The following is a 27,088-nucleotide window of genomic DNA, read 5'->3' on the forward strand; positions in this document are numbered from 1 at the left end:
GAGGGAGGGAGAGAGGCAAACAGGGATGGAGGGAGGGAGTTGAGGATGGAGGGAGGCAAGGATGAGGCAGGGAGGTGAGGATGGAGGGAAGCAGGGATGGAAGGAGGCGGGATGGAGGGAGGCGGGGATGGGAGGCAGCGGGGCGATAGTGGCCGCCGCACCGATTCCTCCGCACCGGCAGGGGGCGCTGTGACCGCTCTTGGATCCCTCCGCATCGGCAGGGGGCGCTGTGTCCTCTCGCCGATCCCTCCGCGCCGGCAGGGGGCGCCGTGTCCTCTCGCCGATCCCTCCGCGCCGGCAGGGGGCGCCGTGTCCTCTCGCCGACCCCTCCGCGCCGGCAGGGGGCGCCGTGTCCTCTCGCCGATCCCTCCACGCCGGCAGGGGGCGCCGTGGTCGCTCGCGGCCTGCAGGCTCGGGGCCGATCGCGCGGCCCGCCCCGAGAAGCCCGGGGTGGGGGGCGAGGCCGGGGCTCTCGGCGGCCATGGGGAAGAAGGGGAAGAAGGAGAAGAAGGGGAAGGGGGCCGAGAAGACGGCGGCGAAGATGGAGAGGAAGGTGTCCCGCAGGGCCAAGAGGGAGGAGGTGAGCGGCGGGGGCTCCGGTGGCCCCGGCCTGGCCTGGGGCCCGCGAGGGCCTGGGGCGTTCTGTGCGGGGGAAGGCGGAGGGGGAAGGGTTGGTTCGCGTCGGGGCAGCGCTGGTTCGGGCGACGGCGAACTGGGCACGGCGTGGGTGGCAGGAGGCGTGTTAGGAGGAAATTTTTCCCTATGAGGGTGGTAAAGCACTGGAACCAGGGAAGTCGGGCTGGGAGAGTTGGGGTTGTTCAGCATGGAGAAGAGAAGGCTCTGAGGAGACTTTATAGCGGCCTTCCAGTACTTGAAGGAGGCTGCAAGAAAGCTGAGGAGGGGCTGTTCACAAAGGCTTGTGGTGAGAGGGTGAGGGGCAATGGGTATAAACTGGAGAGGGGCAGATTTAGACTGGACATAAGGAGGAATTTCTTTGCTATGAGAATGGTGAGGCACTGGAACAGGTTATCCAGGGAAGCTGTGGCTGCCCCGTCCCTGGAGGTGTTCAAGGCCAGGTTGGATGCGGCTTTGAGCAACTTGATCCAGCGAGAGGTGTCCCTGCCCATGGCAGGTGGTGGAACTGGATGGGCTTTGAGGTCCCTTCCATCCCAAACCACTCTATGATTCTAGAAGGAGGACAAGAAAATGCACCCCAAAGCTAATTCTTGCCTTCCATCTCCCCCCCTCCTTTTCTTCTGGTCTTAAAAGCAAATGAAAATGTTTGTTTCTCTTGCTCCTAGAGTGGGGTGCTTGTACTTCGACTTGCCTTTCCCTGGTCAAAACATGGTGTTACTGTTCTCTCAGAATAGGATCCTTCACCTGGCGCGCATAAATCCAATTAACACACAGAGTAGGGCTATTTTTGAATCTTCATCCTTTTCTGGTCAGCACTGAATAAACACAGATATCTCAACTTAATTTCATTTATGCACACCAGGTGAAGATCCGAACTTTTGGGACACTGTTTTCAGCATAATTCAAGACTTAAGACAGGGAAGGTGCCAGTGTGCATGTCTGCTGCCTACAGGGAGAGCTGATGCTGTGCTGCAGAGGCAAAATCGCCAGATTTTTAAAACCTTTGCTTGGACCAGACCTTCAGAAAGGTTAACTGAAGGGAGATGGTGAGTTGTGGGAGACTGTAGGAGAGACCGTGGATCAGAAACTTCTCTTTGCTGTAGGCAGAAGCACCTTTGCAACTTGGTGTATCTGCAGTTTGGAGGCAGATTTTATTTTTAATTGACAGAAGTTGAAAGGGGATTAAAAATATGTGCAGGTTTTTCCTCCATCTAAAGTATGGGAATAGAAAAGAGTTTCCAGTTCCATTTAGACATTGCTATATTGCAAAGAAAAGGACTAGCTGGGTTGTTGTGTGTAGTTGCTCATAATTTTGTCAGGGTTCAAATGATTTGCATTTACTTGCTGATTTGTGCAGTGTTTCTGCTGTGTAGGAGTAGCAGGTGTGCCTTAATTGCACCTTGTGTACCATCCTTTTAGGACTTTTCTGAGCAACTTGTTAGTTAGTGTTTTAGGGGAGACCAGTTTTTAAAGCAAATGTGGAAATACTCAGCATCCATTTCTTGTAGTTGAATGACAGGAACCTAAGCAGACACTTTTTTTTTTCAGAAAGGGAAATCCTGAGGGTGAGTGCTGCCTCCATGTGGTGTTCAGGTCAAGGAACTCATGCCTGGCATTTTATTTTCAGGAGGATCTTGAAGCCCTGATAGCAGAATTCCAGAGTTTAGATGCTAAAAAGACCCAAGTGATTGAGACATCCTGCCCACCCCCCTCACCTAGGTAAGAAATTGTATGACGCTTTGACTGTCACTTATACAGCAGTTGATGGTGCTTTTAATGAAAGATATTTCTGTAAAGTTATTTCCGAAGTGTAGAGAGCATAGTATCTGCCGTAGCTGATATCCAGGGTTGTAAAGTATCTGGTATATCGAATCCTTGGTTGAAAAAGGGATCAAAAGCTTTCTTTTGGCCATATAATCTGCTTTGTAATCATCCCATCAGCACACAAGACACAAAGCAGGGTTAGATTACAGGGCTTTGAGGAAAAATAAAAGCTGAGAGGAAGCTTGGGATTTGGACAAGAAAGCTGGAAGGACCTAAGAGGCAAAAGGATGTGTTGGGAGATAAAGATGCTATCACGTGTAGCTTGGGGTCCATGTCCTTCTAGGTTCTGTATTCCTGTTTCCTGTAGGTGTAAACACCTTTCTCTGTGTTACCTGTTTTGCTCTCTGTGTAGCAGGACAGGTCAGTACACTGCTGTTAATCTCACAGGGGTGTTACATGGCCAGTCAGTTCCTCTTTCGGAGTGGCAGGGATCTGTCTCCACTTGGTGCAAAACAGTTTGGTGGTTTGTAGATGAGCAATGGCCAGTGGTGACTGCGGAATAATGACGCAGATAAGTCGATATGAGACAGCCCAGTTCTACTCATCGTTATGTGCCCTCATAAAACTAATTTTTGTTCTTGACACACCAGCATTAAAATTCAAGAGCTCACGTCAAAAGGCGTGTTGAATGACAGTGTAATGTGTGCTCCTAAAATAGGAGAAGGTTTCAGACAGTCTCAAATTAGTCTTGCTGGGAGTTTTCAAGAAGTTAATTTCTTTGAGAAGTTTTATCCCTGGGGTGAATATCGCAGCCTGATAATTAGGCAGATGATGGAGAGACCTTTGTGGCTGGAGGGCAGAGGTGCTATTGCTAGCTGAGTTAAAGGCTGCAGGCTTCTAAGTTTTCCAAGGCTCTTGCACATCTACTGCTTTGACCATCCCTCTTTGTTTTGCAGGCTGAACAGCTCCCTTTCCGCTCACCCCGAGAAAGACGAATTGATCCTTTTTGGAGGTGAATATTTCAATGGCCAAAAAGTAATGTATAGTTCCATTTTTTCTTCTTTATTCTACCATTTCCCTGCTTTTTACTGTAATTTGCATGAGTCTCATTTGAAGTGAAACTCAAGACAGCAGTCATAAAATATGTATTTGTCCCTGAATGAGAGCAAAATAGCCTTTTAATTCTGCCGTGATACTGTCTCATGCCTGAGCAGTTGGCAGGAAGGAGACATGCTAGAACCCATTAAAGAATCAGAGTGATTGTCTCAGCATCAATATTTCAGGGCTTCATAATTTCTCCAGACTTAATTGTAGCCATATCTGCCCCTCATTTTTATAACTATTGAAGAGTCTCTGTCTTCTGCTTTTCAAAGCAAGATACTTCTGCAGTATTATTACTGGCAAGGCATCACCTCACCTGCCTTGGAGATGTGAACAGCAGCAAATATTTGCAAGTGGGTGCTCTTGTTACTGAATTCCTGCAAGCTGCAAGTGTTTGTTGTATTCCTGGAGACAAAATGATGTTTATGACCCTGAGAAGTTGTACATATCATAGCTTGAAAACTCAAGCCTGCCAATGATATTTGGCCACCTTAGGATCACCCAATATGATGTACTACCCTAATTCTGCTTGTTTCACTGCTATAAGCTGTTCCTGTCTCTGGAGTTGGGCAGCACTTTGGGCAACCTTAATCTGCGCAGCTGTGTTAAGCTCCAGCTTCTTAAGTCTTTGTATCACGAGCCATCACAAGCTTAACCAAGGGTCTGGGAAGGAACAGTCCAATCTGGAGAGTGACTGTAGAAGTTGCTGACTCCCTGTCTCGTGAAGGAGGTTGTTTTCCTCCTTCCCTGCCTAATGAGGCAGGCGAGCTGTTGGTTTGCACAGCTAATGCTGTGCTCCTTCTCCCCTAGTCTCCAGATAACCCTCAGGGGTGCCTGTCCTTGGACAGACTGACCCTGTTCCATGTAGAGCTGTGGTAATGTGTGTTTTCCTCTCTTACAGACATACCTATATAACGAGCTGTATGTTTACAACATACGGAAGAACAGCTGGTCTAAACTAGAGATCCCCAACCCACCACCAAGGCGATGTGCTCACCAGGTAAAGCACTGGGTGCCAGAGCAGGAGCTGGATTTGTTCTAACATTGTGCTAAAGATGGATGGGAGATAATTTGTTTCCCCAGAGAGTTTCTGGCTTCTCTTCATTCTCGTGATGGTCTGCCACTGGTATCACTTCACCTTCTCTGCCGAAGGGGCCTGCCAAAGCCTGTCCGAGGTGTTTGTGATCACTGCATGGCTTTTGGAGATACTAAGTGTGGAATGAGGATCTGGGGCTATATTGGCTGGATTGGCCGGACTCCTGGGGAAGCCTCTTCTTTTGAAGATGAACTCTATGCTGCATTGTATAGGGACCCTCTCAACCATCCGTAATCCCAGGATGGCACTGAGTTGTCAGAAGGCTGGTCAGTGTATAACTTTGAATTTGACCAAAGTGCTATGAGTGGCAGAGTTGCTGCACATGATTATTTCCGTAATGCCCCCTGGGCTATATCTGTGGGTGTTACAGATACTGCCACTCCAGCAATTACTGTAGAGTATCCCTGCTAGCATATAGCAGTTGGGCTTTGCCAAGTGTCCCAGCTCTACAACATGATGGACTGCTTGCACTGACTCTCTCTCCTGCCTTTGGGGGGTGATGTTTTTCTTTCTTGGCCAGTGGACTGGGTGGTTTTTGGCTGCAATGGCAGTAGACCAAGTTGTCTAAATTTTCTCTGGGATATCATGACGTTCTAGAATTAACCTCTGGTGCCTGTGTCATTAAGATCATTGGCTAATTGTGATGATGAAGGATATGAGTTAGTTTACTTCTTGTGCTCACCTGCACATTAGAAACTGGACCAAAGACTTGTGGTTTTTGCAGGTCTTTGGCCCTTGCCATCTCTCTGATAGATTATGGCACCTGTCACAACAAGTGGCTGGGTGACCGGTCCATTTCAAAAGCTGCTTCAGGATGTGAATGTTATTTTGCTACCCATTGCCAAAGCTCTTTAGAAATCCAGTTCCCTTGGTTAGGTTTGTATGGCCTTGTTACTCCATGCCTAAATGCCAGTCTTGCTCTGAGCTGTGTTCTTTCTTGAGTTGAAAGGTTCTGACTTGGTTTTCAGGCTACCTTGTGGTGCTTAAATAGAACTTGACTTCAGAAGCTGCGTTCCGCAAGGAGACCATAAATTCAAATGTTGGTTTCTGTAGGTGAAAAGGAAGCTGCTTTGTGCGTGTAGAGTTAGGAGGTGGTTGTTTGGGTGCTGGTAGCCAGCAGGTGGCTGTCTAGCAGCTGAATCTGAACTGAGCAGCCAGGCTGTGCATCAGGGCAACTGACTTGTAACAGAAATATAATGAGAAACCTGTCTGAGGACTCCTGCTTCAAAAGTACATTTTCTATCTAATAATTAATTTGAGTCACACAGGAGACAGTTCAGCCTCCTTAGATGACTGGTTTGTTGTCTTCCTTGTGACTTTAACTTATGTTCTGCATTAGCTCAAAGGTAAACAGAAGTGTGTCTGTGGGTTTGCTTGTGCATGTTTTCAGCCTTATTTGTCATTTTTGGTCTCTTGACACGCGATCTCTCCTCTGAGTTACACTGGCTTCATGACATCATTTCAACAGAGCTGAGGTGAGATTAGCTATGGGTGGGTGTTGTCGGTTGTTTAAGGAAAAAGCTTGGCTATTTAATGACTTTTGAGCCACCTCTTCAAAATGTCACACACAAATATGAACAGGATGTTGTGTATACCTTTCTCTTAAGCTTTTAAGCACTAGATACTCATGAAAATCAAGCATGCCCTTTGTTCAGGTAACTTAATGTTCTCACAAATCCCGCTTGCAAACACACCCCGTATCCTCTCATGTGTTTAATCATTGCATGTATAGGCTGGTTTATGTCAGGGCATGATCATATGTCTGATGCTAAAAATCTTTGTCATTTGCTGGAAGAGATATGCAGGTACTGAAGACATTCTGAAGAATGGAGAGGTTTCCTTCTGGGGAACAGAGAGATTTGAACAACTGTTGTTAAACTAAATCCCAAGATGCTTCCTGGGGAACTTTGAATTTGAGGAACTGGAACTCAAGCCACTAGGAGTTGGGAAGACCCCAATTCCTTGGCTAATATGCCTTTGCTATAGCGAAGTCATGCTAAACAAAGAGTAACTTGCATTTAAAATTCTCCTTCCTTCAGCCTCAGAATGCTGCTGTTGCCAAGCAAGGTAGTAGCAGCAGCAGCTGCCACTTGTCTGCTCTCTGGTGTTTGGAGGCAGCTGCACATATAACTGGTAAAGTTCTCCTGTCCCTGAACCGTTGTCTGATCCAGCTCTTCCTTCCTCTCCTGGCAGGCGGTGGTGGTGCCCACAGCTGGCGGGCAGCTGTGGGTATTTGGTGGAGAGTTTGCATCTCCCAGTGGGGAACAGTTCTATCATTACAAGGATCTCTGGGTGCTGCATTTGGCTACCAAGACCTGGGAGCAGATCAAGTAAGTAATATATTCTGAATTCAGTGATGTTGACCTCATGAGGAACTGTGCCAGCATGATCTTGAGCTTGATTCCCGGTATAGTGCTGTGATTTCCCAGCTGTCTACTCATCTCTCCCTTGAGTACAGAAATGCCCATCCTAGAAACCATGGAGAGGACGGCTTCCAAAAAGATGTGGAAATGAGAGATGCGTTCTAGGTCTATTGAGACCAAAGCTGTTTTATTTAATATGTGGGTTTTGGAGCATGGGTGTCCTTGGGTGTTACTCAGCTGAAGGAGAGAGTCTGATGAACAGGAGCACCCTGTCCACCCAAGCATGGTGGATGTAGATGTCCAACTTAAAATGGTGCTTGTTGCTCAGTTTGCCTGGACTCCACCTGTCTGGGGTGCACAAGACCAGTACGGAGATCTCATCCAATTTTACCATTGCTTGAGAAGACAGCTTGTATCTATCCACAGAGCCAACTTCACTCCTGATAAATGGTATTTGCTGCCTCAGGATTCCTTGGGATGAGCAAGCCAATAATTCAGACCTGTCAAAGTAAAAAGGTGCCAAAAGTCCTGGTCATTTTCAACAGGAATTGAGGTGCCTTCTGTGGGTCTGACCTATAGACCTTGGCTAATGCTTCCTTAACCTGTGGCTTCTTGGTTTTGCTGCCCATGTCTGTATGTGCATGAAGGAAGAGGTTTGGTGGCTCATCTAGTGGAGTGAGAAGCAGGAGATGTGGCTTTGATTCTGACTTTGACTTTCTCTTGAACTTTGGGATTGTGTTGGCTGTGGGATTAGTCAGAGCACAGCTTTGGGTGGGCTTGAAGTCCTGTGCAGCTGACCCTTGAGGTGGCACTAGGGAAAGCAGCAGCTTTCAAATGCTTGAACTTATTGAGCAGTCAAACTGCTGTTTGACTTATCGAGCTCCTGGCTATAAACGCCAAGTCCTTCTTTCAGGTAGGAAGCTCTAAATCTGCCTAGGCCGATCACTTTTCACCCCTCTTACAGAGTGTGGGTGCCTGTTATTTGTCTCTGTCTCTTCTTGCATGGTAATTGAGAGGGTGGTTTAGAACTGAGCTGTGCAGAGACAGATACCCTGGCTCTTGGCACACGCCTGAGGCCACACAGTGAGTCATCATGCCTGTCTGGCTTTTTTTCCCCTCCCTGCAAAATGGGAGCATTGATATTGCTTGACAAGGGGGAAATGTGGGGGTTTAATTTTACTAACGTAACACTGAAAGGACTCAGCTGAGGAAAGTATAGGGGGACATACAGAGCTGAAATGCAAAAATCCTAAGGAGTCCAAAACAGTCTGGATTAAGAGGATGCTTCACAGCACAGGATATTGGCAGCTGAGAATCTAGGGACTGTCTTTTTGAGTTGCTCTGGAAAGCTGAGAGAAAACTTTGATTCGTAAGTGACTCTTTCCTGTCTGTCAGTGTGGTTCTTGGCTCCAGACCTGGAAGTGTCAATCAAAGCCAGGTTTACACTCAAAACCCTGCATGTCTTTGCAAAGCGGGGGTGAGAGAAATCCTCCAAAATGATGGAGGACTCTTTAAGAGGTGCAAGAATTCAAAAGACCTGTCATTGTGCAGGCTGATCTGCCTATTGTTGTTAGACAGAAGCTGACGTAAACTGTGACTGTACCCCTACCAGCTCCCCCAAAATAACTTCTGAATCCTCTGCTCAATCTCAGCTGAATAAAGGGGATGAACTCAAGTACGTTATGTCCCTAATGGTTTCATGTAAGCAGGTAAAGGGATGAAGTGATGCTTGCCATAGAGACTCTGCTGCAAGAAAGGGTTGACATTTCAGCCAAATTCTTGTTTGAAAAAATCCTTACCGGGGAGCAGTATTAATCCCTGGCTGCAGGAAGAACGAGGGCGGGAGATCGGGTTTTTTTGTGAGCTATCAGAAAATCCAGATTAGGCTTCTTTAACTGCACCACTGATGGCACGAGTTGTTTCATTGCAGATACGTTGCTGTAGAGCTGCTGAGGGTTTTCTACTCCTAAAACAAATGCTGCAGTACCTGACCTGCCTGGGAAGAGGAAATTAGGTGGTTATGAGACTACTTGAGTATTTACTACTACTTGCCCTGCATCTATTCCCATATGGGAGAGCAGCCTCAGGGATGCTGGGTGTAACTTATACAGCAAAAGCACTTATTCCCTCCCTGGAGCTGAGTGTCAAGTTTGCAGTGCTGTGAGTTGCAGGATGCACCCTGCAGTCCCAGGGCCCAAGTGGACTAAAAAAAAATCCCATGGCAAGGGATTTTGTTGTTACAGTTAATGAGGAGGGAGCCATTTAGGAAGGTGAGTTCCTTGTCCCACCCTTGTGAGGAAGTTCTAGGTACCACTCTCTTCAGGCCTCCCAGAGCTCCTTCATCCCTTGGGGCTGGTTGTCGCATATCCTTGTCTGCCGTGCCACAGTGGAAAGATCTGTTTGGAGACACTGATACTTCGTTGTTTCTTAGTAGATGAAAGGATAGGCATTTTCCAAGTAAGCATTATAAATTATAATATGCATGAAAACGCCCTGGAGAGATAATCTTTTCTCTCTCCCTGTCCCATGCAGGATCTGTTCCATTTGAGCTTCCGGATGTGTTTGGGTGGACATCTATCTTTCAGCCTTGCTGGAATTTTGGAAACGCCTGTGCCCTGGTGCCTGTGTGCAAATAAAACAAAGTGCATCTCCTCCCCATCCTTCGGCAGAGCTCCAAGAGCTGCATTAATGAGGCATCTGGCGGAGGAGGCTGGGAGGGGTTGTCTTTGTTTTAATGCTAACCTGCCTGAGTGTGAAAATCAAGTTTCTGCTGCCTCTTTGCTTTTCCGTATGGCATCTTGATTACAGTCTGCATGGAAAGGGGAAGAGGAAAGGGCAGAGATGATTGAGTTGTTTGAGGGGTTTTTTTCCCTACTTCTTTTAAAGCTATGATCATAACACGTGATGCATTTTGCTTTTCTTACCAGGGAACCCCATTGCTGCTGTGATTTTTCCACATAGCTTTCTCACATCTGTCTGAAGTCAAGCAGTTATTTATTTTGGATTGGCATTAACCAGCTAGGATGCCTGATGACAGCGATGGTCAGCTTAGCGGCTACTGGTGTTGGATTTTGTGAGTTGTGGCAATTGCGTATTCACTCGTGTACTTCTTAACCGAGTATGCAAACACATGTGAGTGTGCTCTCTGTGTTCACCATTGAACAGAATGCTTGTTGGGTTCACACATAGGATGTAAAACTGAACACTGAAGTCCTGGGCTTCGTCTGCCTCGAGTACTAGAAGATAAAATTGCTTTGTCCTGAAATGTCCCTTTGATGGGATGTTCTTTGCATCATCACTTTTATTGTTATGGAAAGGCACTGAGATTTGTCTACACATCTGGATGAAGGAATGAATGAAAAGGTAACTTGCTTATGCAGCCTGTAGCTACTGTGATATGCAAGTCTTGAATTCTTGAATCTGGGGGCTGAGTTCAAGTCTGTTATGTTACTATTAAGTCCCAGAGTAACTCTGCAAGCAAAAGCAAATTCCTTTTGGAGCAGTTCTGATCAGACTCATGCTGTACATGTGTATCCAGACTTACTTTTAAATCTATTTTGAAAAAAAGTGTGGAGAATTTACAGCTCCCTCCCACGTGTCTGCTTTCTGGTGTCAGCCCCATGCAGTAGAGTATTAATCATGAAGTCTGAAACCAGTTCCAAAACGCTTGGTTTGGACCATGAGCAATGATACAGGTGAAAGGAGACAGTTTGTATTTGGAGAAGAAGCCTTTGAGCTTGCAGCAAGTGCCTTCTGAAGTGGCAGTGTGGTTTTGGGTTACTGCCGGTCCTACTTGGTTTTTCCAGTGTTGTGTTTGGAGACTGGGCACGAAGGACCTTGGCTGTGTGGATAGCTCTGTGTAAAAACACTTTCTAAGAGCAGTTATTGCAAGGCTAGGAGGGCCTGACCTTACTTAAAAGGCTGTTAACTTTCCTTTAGAGGCGATTCCTGCAGTATGTAAGTCTAAGGCCAAGGAAGCTGAGATGATACAACAATGTGGAGGGGCGAAGCCTCCTGGAACCATGGTTCAACATCTGTTCCTGTAGCTTTTATTGCTGGAATAAAGGAAGGAGAGAACAGCCTTGTGATTGAGAGCAAGTGGTGTTGAGACTTCACTGCTGTGCGACTTCACTGAATTTGGATCAGGCCCCAGACTGGATGTTTTTGTTTGTGACTTTGAATTAACACATACTTGTGGGAGCTTGTTTATTAAAATACACATGTCCATGAATAAGCTTTTTATTGTTCAGAATTGAGTTTTGGCTTGGAGGAAACCTCTTTGAAAAGCAAGGCAGAAGACGTCCTCTGAGAACAGGATTTTATTGTTAATGTGGGGTTTTAATTCCTTTTTTCCTCTAGAAAAAAAGAAAGGACTTTAAAAAGGTGCCATCCATTGGAATAATAACGTGGGAGCTTTATCTTTATTGCAGAAGAGAAATTAATGATTTTAGATCTTGATGAAATTAATAGTACAGGTGCTGTTCTGCAGGGTGATACTTAAAAATCCATTAAATGCGTAGAAAACCCTACTCTCTGTTAGAATAAAAAGTCCAAGCAGTCAGTATTAATTCGGTCTTAACCCAAATGCTGCTGTTCTGCTTGGAGTTTTTTCATTACGACTGGTGTGAGATTGTAATTTTTGATGGTGAATAAGGGCTCTCATTTTTTCTCTCCACAGAAATCTTTCACTGCACTTCACAGCTACCTGCTGCTGGTTGAAGTGTGGAAGTAGGGTTGTGGGTTTAAGTTTTGCTGTTTTCAGTGGTGAGCAGGTTTCTTACTTATTTAGGCCCTGATTCTGCAACCACTTAACACTGGTTAACCCTGCTTATTTGAGAAGACTTGCTGAGTTCAGTGGTACTAACTGTGTGCGCTTTGGGAGAGTTCTCAGCTGGAGAGACACTGTGATAGATTAACCCGTGAGGCAGAGAATACACAAAACAAATCCCTGTTTTCTCTGTGGTTTGGCTGGTCTGAAGCTGCCTTTGTTTTGAGAGTTCTTGAGTTTGTTTTTATTCTCTCTCATATGATGCTCAGTCTGTGGGTGAACATGAAGGAATGTGCATCTTCATTGCCTCTCAGGAATGTCGTTTCCAGCTGCCTGGCTTCATGTGAAGCTTTTGGATGTGACAGATGGGTGTTGTTTCTTGTTCCTGGAGATGGAAATGGCACATTTAACTGAAAGGTCAGAAAGGCTTGAAAGAGCAGAACAATGATGCCTAGCTGCTTTTTAATGTGTAAGATAATAGTGATGACTTATTTTGCTGCAAAGCCTTTGTTCGGGAGGAAATCTAAGTAATTTATAAAGTCTTCTTGCTAGTGTGATGTTACATCCTAACCGCAGGTAGATGCGTGAAGTCAGTATGCGTACATGATTTCCTAAGGCATTGGAGAAGGGTGGATGTCAGAACCAGTGTCTGGTTCTTACTCGGTACTTGGAGAAAGCATCTCAGTCTGGAGTGCCTTTCTTGCAATTGTGGGACTCAACTGCTGTTCATTAAGCTCTCCTGAGTCATAGCAGAAAAGGCTTCAAGACTTTGGGTGCTGTTAGAGGCCAGAGGGCTTATCACTAGGAATAAAATTGGTCTTGCAAAATGCCCGTGTTGCAAATACCAGGAGTTACGGGAACAGCACACATACTGTTCTGGAGAAGAGCATACGTGTGTATTAAGGCAACAAAGTTCCTTATGGTTTCCCATTCCAGGAGAACAGGAGCTGAACTCAACCAGCCCAGCTGCCAATGACCTCAATAAAAATGGACTGACTCACTAACAGTAAAGGGAATTCTACTCATAAGCGGAATTTCTTTGCGTTTCAGGGCATCGGGAGGTCCCTCTGGACGAAGTGGACATCGGATGGTTGCTTGCAAAAGACAGCTGATCATCTTTGGAGGTTTTCATGAGAGCGCAAGGTGAGTTACTGCACCATGGCTGGGGGTATTGGATCCTCTGTAAGAAAAGGTAATGGAATTTCACCAGTAACAGAAAGCTGGACTTTAGTGCAAGAATTATCCTCAGCTGCTGAGCTAGACTTCTATGCTAGAAAGCCGAGTGATCTTGATTTAAAGTCCTCAAGTGTTTGAGAAACCATTTTACCACTTAGCTAATCACTGATTTAGCTACTCATACTTGTAGCTAAAGCTCAATACATCACTTTTGGCCTCTGACTCTTGTCAAAGAGCCTTGTCTTCCTAGAAGCATCTTCTTCAGTAGGCTCTTGCATACTATCTGAGGTCACAGCTGATGAGTACTGTGAAGAGAGCTGAGCTTCATATTGCCTCAGAGACAGTGAGCAGTGTAGTGGCAGGCCCTGGGAGCACAGTGCAGGTTGCAAAGCCCACCCTAAGTTTAACTGTGTCTTTGGGAGTTTAACCTGTGCAGAACATTTTCCACTAGCTGTATGTGAGTTGGCTAGTAAGCAGAGAACACGGATATGTATGTGTATCTTTTCCAGCCCCTCTAGACAGACGTAACTGTTTAGATCTTTAGTGTTCTGGTTCAAGGTACCTTGGATTGTGTTAACTGCATAGAGTTGATGAAACCTCTATTATAGTAAGGAATGGCAGAGGTAAAAAAGAACCCAGAGAGGTCTTGCTTCAAGAAGCTTTGTCAAATGCAAATTGTTGCTCTGAAATGGTAACTTTCGCCCAAAGAAATCTTCTGTAAGTTGCCACGGTGGCAGAGGGGGAAAAGCCATAAATGCAAGAAGTTGAATAAGTAAGGTCTTGCACCTCTTCAGAGTTCCTGGTGCTGTTCTTGAAGTGGTATTTTGTCCTGTTCTAATGGTTACTGTTACCAAAACGTGTGATGTGCCAATTTGCTCTCCCTAGAGACTACATCTATTACAATGATGTGTATGCCTTCAGCCTGGACTCCTTCACCTGGAGCAAGCTGGCTCCTTCGGGGATTGGGCCTGCTCCAAGATCCGGGTGTCAAATGGCTGTTAGTCCCGAGGGCAGCATAATCATCTACGGAGGCTACTCCAAACAGGTAGGAGAGGCCTTTGTGGTCAGCCAGTGCAGTATCTCCTGGATGCTGAACAGAATAGTTGATGGAAAAACTAAGGGGCTAAAGTGAAAACTAAAATATGACAAATTGAGGTTGCCTAAGTGGGGCCGATGTAATGGTCTTGGCCCATTTAGGCTGTGGAGTCCTGTGTTTTGGCTACTGGGAGAAGGCAATGGGCTTCGAGCTTGAGAGAGCAAAATTGAGATCTCTGTTTTGCTACTTCCCTCTGCGCAGTTTTGAGAGCCTTGTCTCTAGTGCGAGATTTGATGATCTCATCACATAGCTGCCTGCTGTTCTGGCTGACGATGTTTCCGCATGTCAGGCAGCTGCCAGATGTCCAAAAAACTGCTGGTAACGAGGGTGCATGCAAGCCTGCTTGGAGTGGATGTGCAGTTGTGCCCTTGGATTGTTTGTACACAGGATGGTTCAGGCTACTGTGAACCAGTACTGCTGCGTAAAGATGCATATTTTCTTCTAAGCAGTTGCAGGCTGATTGAGGAGCTTTCTTGCTTAAAATTAATTTTTTATTTTCTCTGCTAATCTAAGCCAATACGAGGAGGTGATACCACTGAGGTAGAAATAAGCAGCTGGGAGAAGTGACATTTTTTGGCAACACTGGTGGTTGCTGCCAGCTTAAAGCATTCTCATCCATGTTTCAATCTCGCAGGTTAAAAGCAGCAGCTACCACAAGACTCATGTTTTCCTGCATCAGTGAAAGGGTTAAGGGAGCACCACTAGTTATCAAACTCAATAAGCCAAAGAAGATTTCTGATGAGCACCAGGCTTCCTCTGCTTTGCTTCTTGCAGCTCTCATGATAATTTATACTGGATAGCCCTTTAGACCATATGTCCTCATTGACCAAATATCTGTCTCCATGCTGGATGGGAGGAAGTAAATATTTCATTGAGCAAAAGGCTCCTGCAAAAGCTTTTAATGTTGTGAATGCAGACAGAAAACCTAGATCCTGCTGCTACTGTCTCAGTGGAAAGGCATCGTTTCCAGCAGTGCGTCGCTGGGGGAGGAGGACACGTTGTTCTTCTGATGTGAATAAATGAACAAAGAAGAAAAGTGGGGAAAGGGGAGAGAAGATAGTTTGTCTATATATTTAGAAGCATTTGTGCCTCCTCACGGCCTGCAGTTAGGGCTCTATCTCATCAGATGTGCATTTGATTAAATAGCAGTAACAATACAGAGGCATTTTCTACCTGAAAGGACTTTGTCCTCTTCCTCTCTCTCTCCTGTTTCCTCACTCTGGAGGGTGGGAAGGAAGTGTGAGCCTGCATGCTGTGCCTTATGTGCATCTCGTGGCTACTGAAAGCAGCTGGATTTCAAGTACACACTGAGCACCGTGGAAATATAAAAGTTGATGTGTGTTTGCAGTTGATTCTATTCTGCTTTCTGAGGGTGGGCCCTGTTGCACTACTCTGGCTTGTTTTGTGCTAATGAAAATGAAGTAGAAGGGATAAGGGAATGCAAAGCTTGTGTCTTTTGCAGCACAGGTGAACTTTCAGGCAGAAACAGTGCAGTCAAGCTACAAACTGACCAAAGCACTGGACAGAATTTTCTTTGCAGCTTTCTTGAGGTGTAAAGGCAACAAACCTTTAGAATGTTCCTGAAAGTTTAATTCATCAAGATTGAGAAACACTGCCACCTCACTGTGTGGCTATTTAATCCTCATTATATCTTTGCTTATAGCTAATTGTGGAGCTGAAACTTTCTGGGTTACTTTGACATGAAGAAAGCGGTTTTGGCTTGTGTGCTCCTCCCAGAGTTATTGGCTGGGATACTCTTGGGAGAAATAAGAGGAAGAAGGTGGAGGGAAAAATAATTGGAGCTGGACATGCAGGAGAAGGCATATTCCTTGTTTCCCATTAGAGAGGCAGATGCTATGTTCAGGAGTGCTATCAAGACATTTTTGGGCACATGAAGACATCTCTGTGTGTGACACCAGGCATGTGCCATTCACCAAGTCATGTAGAGACTTCTCTTCTAATAACAGGCAGGACTAAGTTGCACATGTGCTGTAAAGAAGGTATGTGGATGCCCCCTGAGCCAGAGCCAAGCGTGTATATGGTATGAATTGGTTCGGAGGGAAGAGGAGTGGAAATCATGATAGTTCCTCTGTTTTATTATAGGCATGGTATGGCTGTCAGATTGCTAGAGGAGAGTTGTGATGTGGCAAGGCTTCTTTCCTGCACTGGGCAGTTCTGATGCGTTACATCCTGTGGTCCCCTTGGCCCCTGTAAATCTGCTTTGAAGTACTGTACCAGAATAACTGTCTGTGGTGTAATGCACCTTGCCTAGGGCAAAAAGAGATGTCAGACCAGGAGATTCATCGGGATGGGTGGAATTGTAAGCGGCTTTGTACTCAGCTGGATGTTGAGGCTCTACAAAGACTGAGCAACGCTGTCAGCTTGCAGCCAGGGATGCTCTCTGATTGACCAGTCTGCTTGTCCTCAGTCTGGTCAGCAGATGTTGTGAGCTGAGAAGGCAGAAGCAGAGAGTTTTGGTCCCGGCTTTCATTTACTTGATTTGCACAAAGAACAGAACGTGGAGGGTCAGTTTTCAGTGATGTCTGCAATCCAGGCCGTGTTGTTGAATTCCTTTGACGCGACCTGAATAAGAAAATCTTTTTCATGTCCGGAGATACAGAGGCAGAAAAGATAAGTGACTTCTCTAAGGCACTCTAGTAGTTGTAGGCAGAGCCAGGGTGAGGGCTTTGGTACCAGACAGGCTTTGCCTGTGCCAGCCACTGGATTTTGCTCCTTTGGTGGTGAACAACCAGGACACAGATGATGAAAAGGAGTTCTACAACCCTGAATGCAGCTTGACTTGAGATGTTGGTGCACAAATTGACAAGAGCATGCCCAATACTTTAAAATGTGGTATTCTTAGCACAATGATATCCCTATGTTCATCTGTTTCATCTTCGGCCTAGAAATTATAAAGACAACTACTACAATCACTTGCAGGAGGGGATGATACGGATATCATCGGCTTTGCCTAAAATGTACTTCAAAATCTCACAAGGAGCTCAGGCTTGCTGTCCTGCTCATCTTAAAGATGTCCTCACTCATTTCTCATGCTGGGGATAGGGCTTGCTGCATCAAGCTGCATTTTTGGCTATCTAAAGCAATGAGACCTCTCTATTGCTAGGCAACGTGAGCGCACTGTGCCTGACTGGCACAGCGAATGTAGCTGGGAGGTGTCAGAGGCTGACGCTGCTCTACCTTGCAGGTGCAAGCAGCCTGCAAGCCATGGGAGGGCTGGCATTACATGTGTGCGAGGCTTTTGGATGCCAAAGATGACTAGCATGTGGGTTTTTTGGAGTTTCTTTGGGTGATTTTTTTAGCAGCAAGCTTTGCGAAGCTGAATTGCATTCTCCTGGGAGATTGCTTGTGGCAGGGCTGAAGTGTTTGACTGAACTGCAAGGTCTGGTGGGGCTGGTTCCCTCTGTAGCTCTGCCTCCTAAGGGCTTCTGCTAATTGCATGTATGTTGCCACTGTTTTATCAGACATATTTAACATGTTATACACAGGTAATCCTGATTCCCTTTCTCAAGAACAGCTCTCCATGCCTCAGCTTCCTTGCTCTTTGAAGGGAGATAAACAGCCTTGCTGTCTGTCAGTGGAGCTGGGATTTGTAGCTGACACCTGTAAACATCTTGTAATTTGCTAATGTGCAAACAATAGGCTGTGGATATCCAAGCCAGTTTTGTGCTTGGAAGCAAACAGCTGGAAATTCAAGGTAAGAAGGACTGTACAGGGGGAACAGGAGCCTCTTGTGACTGACACAACTATTTGCTCAGGGCGGGTGGCTGTCCTGGGTGTGAGGGGATTGATCTCTCCAGTAGCGGTGTACTGCTCTGCGGTTAGTGAAGTGTCTGCTTTTGAGCCAGTGTGAGTTAGGGAAAACAGGAATCTCTTTGACAACAAATAACTAACTCCCACTCCAACTCACTGGGATTTTCTCAGCCCAAGAAGCTTTGTCATGTTGCATACGCAGCATGTTTACTACACGCAGCGGTGTGGTTTTCAGGAGGAAAATAATGCAGTTATTCTGTGCAGCTTGTATGATAGTGAAGCCAGCTGCTTTCTTGGTATTTGCTATTTCCCCTCCTTCCATGCAGACAGTACACATCTTAGTGTGCTTCTGCACCCTTCAGCCTGTGTGTCCACTGCACGTATGAATGTGTGGTCTGTGAGCATTTAAGGACAAACTGCAGCCTAGTGGCACTGGGTCTGGGGAGGAAATAGCCACTGTTACTGTTAGCAAACAGGCACTTTGTGCCACCTCCTACCTGTCTCTCCCTTCCACCCTCTCTTCTGACCATCATCCCTGGCAGCTGTTTGTTCAGGTGAGGCTTGGAAGGGCATTTGTTTAAGGTGAGGGACAGACTAAAAAGGCTGGTGTATCTCAGCTGTCCACAGCCTGCAGCTCATTGGTGACTTCTGCCGCTCCAGACCTGTGTGACAGAGACAGCAAAGTGTGACATTGCCAGAGGATGGCACTTGCTCGGCATGGTGACTCACAGCCCTTTGAACTTGAGAGCTACTGCTGTAGCCACAATACACGCAGTGCCAGGCTACGAACTGGTGTACTCGATGCTTACAGCATCTTTCCTAGAAGGCATTTCTTTCCCTTCCTGCCCTGGCAGCTCCCATGTCTCCAGCACCCTCCAATCATGTCTCTAGCACCAGAGCTCCTCTACCTATGCCTCAGAACCACTCACCAATTCAAAAATTCATCTTGCTTGTTTTTCATGTGCTGGTGAACTGGCAGCGTCTTAAGGAGTCATCAATGTATAACCTCTGCTTCAGAAGAAAATAGGACTGTCAGTGGTGCTTGTTCCTTCTCTGGGGATTTTCAGCATCATCCAAGTTGCAGCAAAGTTGTACAATGTCTCAAACACATTTTGTTTCCCTTTACTCTTTTCTGTCTTTCTATGAGTTGATTACTGTTGCGATGAGTTGGATGTTGGTCTACGTAATAACAACACAGCATACCCTGCAATAACAAAACTCATTAAGTACAAGGCAGAGGATTGGGAAACGATGTGCAGGAGGAACAGGACAGCCCCATGTTGCTGTGTTCTCCGATGTACCCAAGCCCAGCTCATCTTCCTGAGGACTGGATCCAACCCTCCCAGCTTCTGCTGGGATCCACTGCCTGCATCCTGGCAGCAGCTACACAGCATAGCAATGCCATCGTCCCCAGGAGGAAGGGAATTATGAGGAAGTAGAGCTCTGCATGAAGGGGATGGGTGGATAATGACATTATTAAAAGACTTCCTGCAGTGGTGTTGCATAGTGCTGCCTTCAAATGCTGCATGTTGCTATGAACACTGGCGTACAGGGGCTTACAGTGAAAGGAGCAAGGAAAATCACATTTAAAATGATGCACGTAATTGCCTTAACTGAGGCTTGATCCTGCTCTTGCTGGTGTCTTGCTGTTGCCTTTAGTAAGTGTGGAAGTGGGGTTTCTTTTCTTTTTCTATTTATGAGCAATAACTATTGCTGAAGGTTCTGTGGGACCCCAAATATTATAAATGACAGCTGCCATCAGACTGTGGTGCAGGGAGAGAGCTGTCACCTCTGCTTCTCTTGTAGAGGGTTGGCAGGAACTGGAACTGCATGCTGATCTCAGGTCTGTACTTAAACTTGGGTCTTGCAAGTGATACACACTGAGCTTCTGCTCAACACTCAAGGGTAGAACCCCGGGGGGCGTTGCGAGCCCTGTGGAAAGTTGTCGTGTGTCACTTTGTTGGAGTAGGTGTCTGCTCTCTTTTTACAGCTTGAGGAGCAGAGGCACAGATGTTAAATTAGTCCCTTGAGAGCACCTGATACTCTCTGTGGCAGAGTGAAAGGCAGGACCTTGCGTCTTCAGTTTTCTTGGTGCTGCCATCCTGGCATCTTTCTGCTAAGCAATTGGTTTTGATCCCTTGTGACAATTTATTTTCCTTTTCTGGGTGCCAAAAGTCATGCCTTTAAACTGTATCCTGTAGTCTTCACACCACCACGAGTTCCAGGATTGGTTGTTACAGGCAGAAGTTGGTTGTGGCTCATCACAGGCAGTAGTCCTGATTTGAACACTACAGTTGTGAGCTGCCTGATGCTCCATGGCCACAGCGTGACTGCTGACAGTGTTTGTATTTTCAGCACAGGAATATACGGATTCAGGCTGTGGTTGTGCTTATTTGTGGGATGCTGAGTTCAGAATGGCACATACTGCCATTCTGTCATGGGTTACTTTCTAGGCCTTGAAGAGCTGGACCTCGTATGTTTTGGGCTACTGAAACTATTTCCCTGAGCATCCCTGTCTTTCCCGTCTCCACAGAGAATTAAGAAAGATGTTGACAAAGGCACCCTGCATACAGATATGTTCCTGCTGAAGACTGAAGGTGCAGGCAAGGAGGAAGGTAAGCTACTGTTGCAGTTAGGAGGGCTGTGCTGGAAGTGATGCTGCAGGACTGTGAATATAAATCCTCTCTCTTCCTTTGAATAACAGACCAAAACCCCACAATTATAGAACAAAGTTTCCTTTTTTGATGACAAGCACTAGACCCCAGTGTTTGCTTTGAGTTGATTTAAATACTGCTTCATCCCAGGAGGAGCTAAGTGCATTTGTGTACCGTGACTTGAGCCTAAAAAGGGGCTAGGGTGAAGGAAACAGCAGTTCCAGGGTGGTATTGGAGGGATTATGTTTTCCTTTTTTGTTTACATGTGCTGGAGAAGGAAAATGGGCCATCACGCATACAGGCAGAATTCCTCACTGCTGCGCTCTGCAAAGGGAAATGGGAAGTAGGTGCTTGTTGCTGCAGCAGATGGTGTGCTGCACAGCAGCTCCGTTCCTTTCTCACTCTCTGTTTTACAGCCTGGAAAGATGAGGCCGTCTGCTTTGTTGAGCAAGGCTTGCTGGTTAGCCAAAGGCTGTAAGGAGTTGTGGTTCTCAGTTCTAAGTGACTTGATTTCAGAGCTAATGTATCATAGAATCATTAAGGTTGGAAACAACCTCTAAGATCATCAAGTCCAACCATCAGCCCAACACCACCATGCCTACTAAACTATGTCCAGAAGTACCATGTCTACGTGTTTTTTTGAACACTTCCAGGGATGATGACTCCACTACTACCCTGGGCAGCCTCTTCCAGTGCTTCACCGCTCTTTCAGTAAAGAATTTTTTTCCTAAAATCCAATCTAAACCTCCCCTGGCACAACTTGAGGCCATTTCTTCTCGTTCTGTCACTTGGTACTTGAGAGAAGAGACCAGCATCCACCTTGCTACAACCTCCTTTCAGGTAGTTGTAGACAGTGATAAAGTCTCCAGCAAGCCTCATCTTCTCCAGACTAAGCAATCCCAGTTCCCTCAGCCACTCCCCATAACCCCTGTGCTCCAGACCCTTTTGTCAGCGAATAATTTCTAGCGTATGGCTCTGTCTCTGCTGACACTTCCCAGTTGGTCCTGGAGTAGTCTGAGATGGAGTGTAAGGTCTCCAAGCTCCTTGCATAACTGGGAGAAGCTCTGGCCTGCACAGGCAGCCTCAGGAAAAAGATATCTTGGGTTTTTTTTAATTTGTGTGTGGGAGGGAATTAAAACAACATTTTGAAATTCTTGTTCTCTGGGACATTTTGATCACTGCTTTTCTGTTTCACAACACAAAAATCTTTGAGATTTCAAAGTTTTCTACACTGGAAATTCCTGTTTTGACAAGCTCTGGTAGTGGTGGCTCACTTACAGACTCTCAAGAGGAAAGACTGGGGTCTGATCTCATGAGATTACGTAGTGCAGGGGCATTATCAAAAGTGGGTTTTGATTGGTTGGTGGTTGTTTTATTTGTGAATGTTCCCAGAAATAGGAATCCCATCACTTTCATTAGGAGAGAGTGTATTTTGTTCTTGGCTCAGGGAATGGAGCAATCTTATTTAAGCTGGATTTCTAAAATGTTAAAATTGTGACTGATTTCCTTAAACCTGGCCATCTTAAAGTGTAAATTTGGGGAGGAGGGTTGGTCACATACATTGTCTGGATTACAGACCCTGCTTGCATTACGTCCTATTTATATTTTATCTTGTTGAAACTGTGGTTCTGTTGGAAACACAGTGCCCAGCCAGTGCATATGCTTCTAGCCTATATTTTAGCAATTTGCTTGAAATCCAGAGTAGAAAGGATTGGAGCAAAAGTGGAAGATTTATAGCACAAGCCTTTTCCTGCTGCTGAGCCCCTTTTTAAAGTGTGGCTGGGTCTTCTGGCAGCAAGCTGCACTTATTCTTGGGGTTAAGGCAGTGGTGCAAGTTGGCAGATAAGGTACTGTAGCAGAAGTGACCTCTGCAAAGAAATGGTGTAGGGTGGGCTCCACGGAATAACTGAGGTACCTTTCATTGGTACTGGAAGGCTGCAATCAATCCTGGATTGAACTCCACCCTCCTGTAACAGTGTATATACCTTTCAAGATGCTCCCTGCCCCGGAAAGCACACTCTAAAGATAGTGCTCTGCATTTGCTTTTATTAGAGGCACAACAGCTTTCAAAGAGTAGAAGGGATTTGCATATTAACTGTGTGATTCAAGTGGAAACACAAGTAGTTTTGATTAATTTGTTGAATGTGCACTGTGCGATTCTGAGACTGTCCAAAATAAGTCACCAGGTTACTTGCTAGAGAACTTAAGAGCCTTGGAAGATAGGAAAATGACCAGGATTCTCCTTTGCTGATGCTCATATTTGCTTTTATCTGTTAGCAGACAAGTGGGCATGGAGTCGGCTCAACCCATCTGGAGTGAAACCCACTCCCAGGTCTGGTTTCTCTGTGGCGATTGGTCCCAACAACCGCTCTCTTCTGTTTGGAGGCGTGCATGATGAAGAAGAAGAAGAGAGCATTGAAGGGGACTTCTTCAACGATATTTATTTCTACGACATGGGGAAAAACCGCTGGTTTCCTGGACAGCTAAAGGTTTTGTTTTAAAAATAGCACAGATATATTCAGTTCATTCTCCTTGATCATCTGACACGTGTCCTTTGGGGCTTTGTTGTCCTCATACAGCTTTCTCGCAGTGTTGAGCAAGCCTCTGTTTCTAATAGCTATGAGTGTTCCAGAAGCTGAGCCGCCACGTGTGGCTGCTGCTTTGCTGTGTGACCCATTGATTGTGCAGAGGGGGAGGAGCTGTAGAAATTAAGCTAGTGATGCGTAAATCTAGCAGGTCTTTGCTGCCAGACCAACTGAATTCTCTAACTTTATGCTACCGCTCTCCTTCCCTGCCATATATCTCCTTGTGCTCTCTGTGCCCTGCTTCCACAGGGTGATGCAGACTATCACCCTTCTGGGGAGAGATAAAGCCTATGAGCCCTGGTGGCTGGGCGTAAAGCGCGAGTAGTTCAGGAGCCAGTCCCTCTCCTCCAGGGTCAGGCTGCATGTGGCCCGTTGTTGTGTAATGCAATATGAAACAAAGCAGCTTGAAAACATGATTTGGATGTTTTACTAGAGGCCGACTCCAGTTCAGGTGTGTAAGTCTAGCATGAGATAGTTCAGTAAGAGCTACTGTGAAGAGGTCTTGTGTTACATTGAGATCAAAAAACCTCCCTCTTTCCCTGGAGCTGATGAGCTACTAGAATAGATGAAATATTAACCTTGGCTCGTAAGAACTTCAGAGACGTGGCCCTCAGCTCAGATCTTTGATTTTGTTTGAGCCACTTTCAAGGGGAAACTGAGGTGCAAGTGCCCTAGTTGAACTTTCTTTCCATCGTCCCTGTTTTTGGCTTTACTCTCAAAAAGGAGTCAATCACATAATAACAGGCAAACATGTGCTCAGATGTTTGCTTCTGCCTTCCTCGCTGATGATTTTCCAGCCTTTTTGTGCAGTACTTCGAAGACCTGAGTGCTTCCTGGTAATGCACTGTAATTTAGCACCCAGGAGTTGGTTTTGATTTGACAAAATCGTGAGTTATTTTCTCTTGCTCCTGTCACAGAGTCATGGACTCTGTGTGTGTTTGTGCGCACCTGCAAGATAGAGAGCAAAAGAGCTGTTTTCTGTCTCTTCAGACAGGAAGCAACTCTGTGCCATGAGTTCTTCAGGAGTTTCATTGCTCCTTGTTTTATGGCTGGTAGAAGTTCATGCTAAGTGGGAGGTTGCACCTATCGCTTGAGAGTTACAATTCTAGTGACAAATAATTGAATTCTTCCCCCCTCCGTCACAGCACCATCCACAGTACTTGTATTAACTGCTGTGCTTGTTATTAGGTGCACACAGTTGACGCTTGGTCTCCTTCTGTTCCTTGTTCCTGTTAACAGGGACCAAAATCGGAGAAGAGGAAGCGAAGGCGCGGCAGACAAGCTGAGGCAGAGGGTGCTGGAGAGGAGGCGGAAAAGCAACATCCACAAGGCCCAATGGAGATAGTTAAAGAGGTAGTGGCAGAAGATGGGACTATCATGACAATCAAGCAGATGATCTCTGCACCTGCAGAAGAGAAGGAGAAGTCTGAATCAGAGGAGGAGGAAGATGCAGCCTTGGGCCAGCAAGTTGAGCCATGCCCACGTTCGAATGCCATGTTGGCGGTGAAGCATGGGATTCTCTATGTGTATGGGGGAATGTTCGAGGTGGGCGACCGCCAGTTCACCCTCAGTGATCTCTACAGCATCGACCTACACAAGATGGAAGAATGGAAAGTGCTAGTGGAGATGGATCCAAGTAAGCTGTGATGGTGGGATCTCTCTATCTCTCTGCCTTTAGTGCAGCAACCCCCAGGATATGGTTTGCTTCTTCCTGACTCTTTCATCTCCTCCCAGTGTTCCTCTTCAGAGCCAGGCTCTGTACAGTGGGTGGATCTGTGAGGGCAATGGATACAGAGGGCTCTTGAGGAGCACATCTCTCTGACCTTGCCCTGGTGTACTCCGTGACAGTCTGGGTGTAGGACTGGGACACAGCTTGTTATTTATTTCCTCTGTTTTGTTTTTATTTTTTTTCTCATCAAAGAAGCACAAGAATGGCTGGAGGAGTCTGAGTCAGATGAAGAGGACGATGGTAATATGGAAGGTGCAGAGGGAGGAGAAGAGGAAGAGGAGAGCTCTGAAGAGGAGAGTGAAGATGAGGAAGGTAATGATTAAGATGAATGTTGTCTTTATACTAATATAAAGTGGGTTTTAGTATAATACCTGCTGTTTCTGCTGCCAGTCTGGAATGGCCTCAGAGGCATCCAGGTGAGTTTTCCAGGAAAAGCAATGTTTTCCTATTACACTGCTCTCAGAGCAGAGAAGGAATTTCATTGACTACTGGTAGGATTTTAGGTTAATACGTGTAAACGCATTAGCTGAAGAACAGTCTTGGCTGGGTTGGCACGTGAAAGAGCAGAGCTGTTTGTGACCTCTCTTTCTGTCTTCCTCATTGTCTGCTAGGAGAGGAGCAGCACCCATCTGTTCGGCCTGATGAGAAGCCTGCAGACTATCTGTCCAGGACTGAGCAGTACTGGATTAAGCTGTCCCGCAGCAACATGGGCCCGGATGCCAAGGAGAAGAAGGTGGTGAAAGTGGCACATGCCATGGCAAAGACCTTCTATGAAGGTTCAGTCTAGATGTTGTTGAGGCTGTTCCATGAATGAAAAAGCATGCTGGGAGCAGTGGTTAGCTCCACTGAACTCGGCCTGAAGTGCCAGGCAGTCAGCGTGTCCAGAAGGCATCCTGGCACACCAGCTTTGCCTACTCTGTGGGTGTCTCTGGGCTGAGCAGTCTCGATGTGCCTACTTGATTAATGCTCTGGTTGTTCCCCTGGAGGTTGTGAGAGGATCTTGAGCAACAGAGTTGCTGCTCAAGTATGTGTTTTGCTGAGGCTGGCGTGTATGATACTGACATATTTTTGTTTGAAAGTCATTCTGTCAAGACAAACTGCACACCACAGTGGTTCACTGTTCCCAGATTCCCTGCCTGACTGGGGCCAGAACATGTCTTAAAGGGTTTCTATAATAAACTTCTTTGGTTACATCATCTTGGTTCTCTTAATTACTCCCATTCTAGTCTTTGTTCTTCTTCTTTCCCTCCTGCTGTAGAAGAGGGGTCGCTGTTCTCGCTGCTATGAAATATGCAGGTAACCCTGAGATATGGCTGCAGTGCCTGGAGAAACCTGGGCATCCTTTCATACCTTACCTGTACAAGAGCCACTGTAATCCTGATGTATACAACAGTAGAAGTCTCTTCCTTTTTAATGTTAGCTGTAGCAGGTTTTGCTTTTGCTTGTGGAATCTCTGGTTTCTCACATCTAGGACAACTGCTTTCTCAGCCAATGAGTGAACTCTCCTATGACCAATGAAATGTCCTGCCCTGAGACCTAATGGTGTATTAAGGACAGGAGGGGTGTGAGCTGACACTCTGAAAGGACTTTTTTTGTATCCGTGCTTCCTGATTCAGTCCCTCTCCTCAAGGTATTGTCTTCTTTCCAGCAGAACAGTGACTGTGGTCCATAGGGACAACAGATGGATACAAGTATGTCTGTCACAGCAAACAAATGATGGCTTGTGTTGACACCAGAAAGCACTGTCTATCCTGGTGCAAAGAAGTCCAGGGTGCAATGGGTATTGTTTTGGCAGGGGCATCACCAGGGATGAGCTCTCAGGAGAGCAGTGTGAGGTTCTGCAAGGCTAATTAGAATGTAATAAAGATTAAACTGAGCAGGCTGCCAATGTGATTTAATTGTCAAGGTAAAACCATGTCTGATAGGATGGTACCTTCCATGCCAAATAATGGGGGAGAGGTGGGAAAAACCCTGTTTTATGTATAAATGTAGGAAAGAATGTGCAGTGGTGTCATGGCTGACAGCATCAGTTGCCCTGTTGTCCTGTCACTTGGGTTAGTTTGCAGTAACTTCATCTCATTGACTTGACCCTTTGTGTGTGCATGAAATCTATGGCTTTCTGGGCAAAGTTGTGGAGAATCTGCCGCTCTGTTGCATTTCCTGAGATTTTTAAAAATTATTTAGTTTACTTATTAATTTATTAAAAATAGTGTATTTAAAATCCCAGCATTTGTGTATGGGTCTCCATTCCAAAGGCCCAACCAGAGAGGGGAACACACACTTTTTTTTGCCAGATGTACTTCATAATTTCTTACCTTTTGACCATTTCAAATACTGATATACAACCTG

At 46.0% G+C, this 27,088-nt stretch overlaps 1 protein-coding gene across 2 annotated transcripts; it reads left to right on the top strand.

The window, feature by feature from the left end:
• The first annotated feature begins 439 nt into the window (after positions 1–439).
• Positions 440–25,935, top strand: KLHDC4 (kelch domain containing 4). 2 transcript variants are annotated; one of them, XM_069868280.1, is made up of 12 exons: positions 440–580; positions 2,264–2,355; positions 3,357–3,435; positions 4,403–4,501; positions 6,791–6,927; positions 12,779–12,871; positions 13,790–13,949; positions 20,305–20,386; positions 22,703–22,914; positions 24,250–24,646; positions 24,932–25,051; positions 25,351–25,935. In XM_069868280.1, the coding sequence occupies exons 1-12, from the start codon at positions 482–484 to the stop codon at positions 25,524–25,526; spliced, it is 1,746 nt and encodes a 581-aa protein (XP_069724381.1). In that variant the 5' UTR covers positions 440–481; the 3' UTR covers positions 25,527–25,935. The 2 variants fall into 2 exon arrangements, with proteins under 2 accessions (XP_069724381.1, XP_069724382.1); XM_069868281.1 differs by having other exon boundaries at positions 22,706–22,914.
• The last annotated feature ends 1,153 nt before the right edge of the window (positions 25,936–27,088 follow it).

The sequence above is a fragment of the Phaenicophaeus curvirostris genome, chromosome 14, assembly GCF_032191515.1.
Source record: "Phaenicophaeus curvirostris isolate KB17595 chromosome 14, BPBGC_Pcur_1.0, whole genome shotgun sequence".
NCBI lineage: Eukaryota > Metazoa > Chordata > Aves > Cuculiformes > Cuculidae > Phaenicophaeus > Phaenicophaeus curvirostris.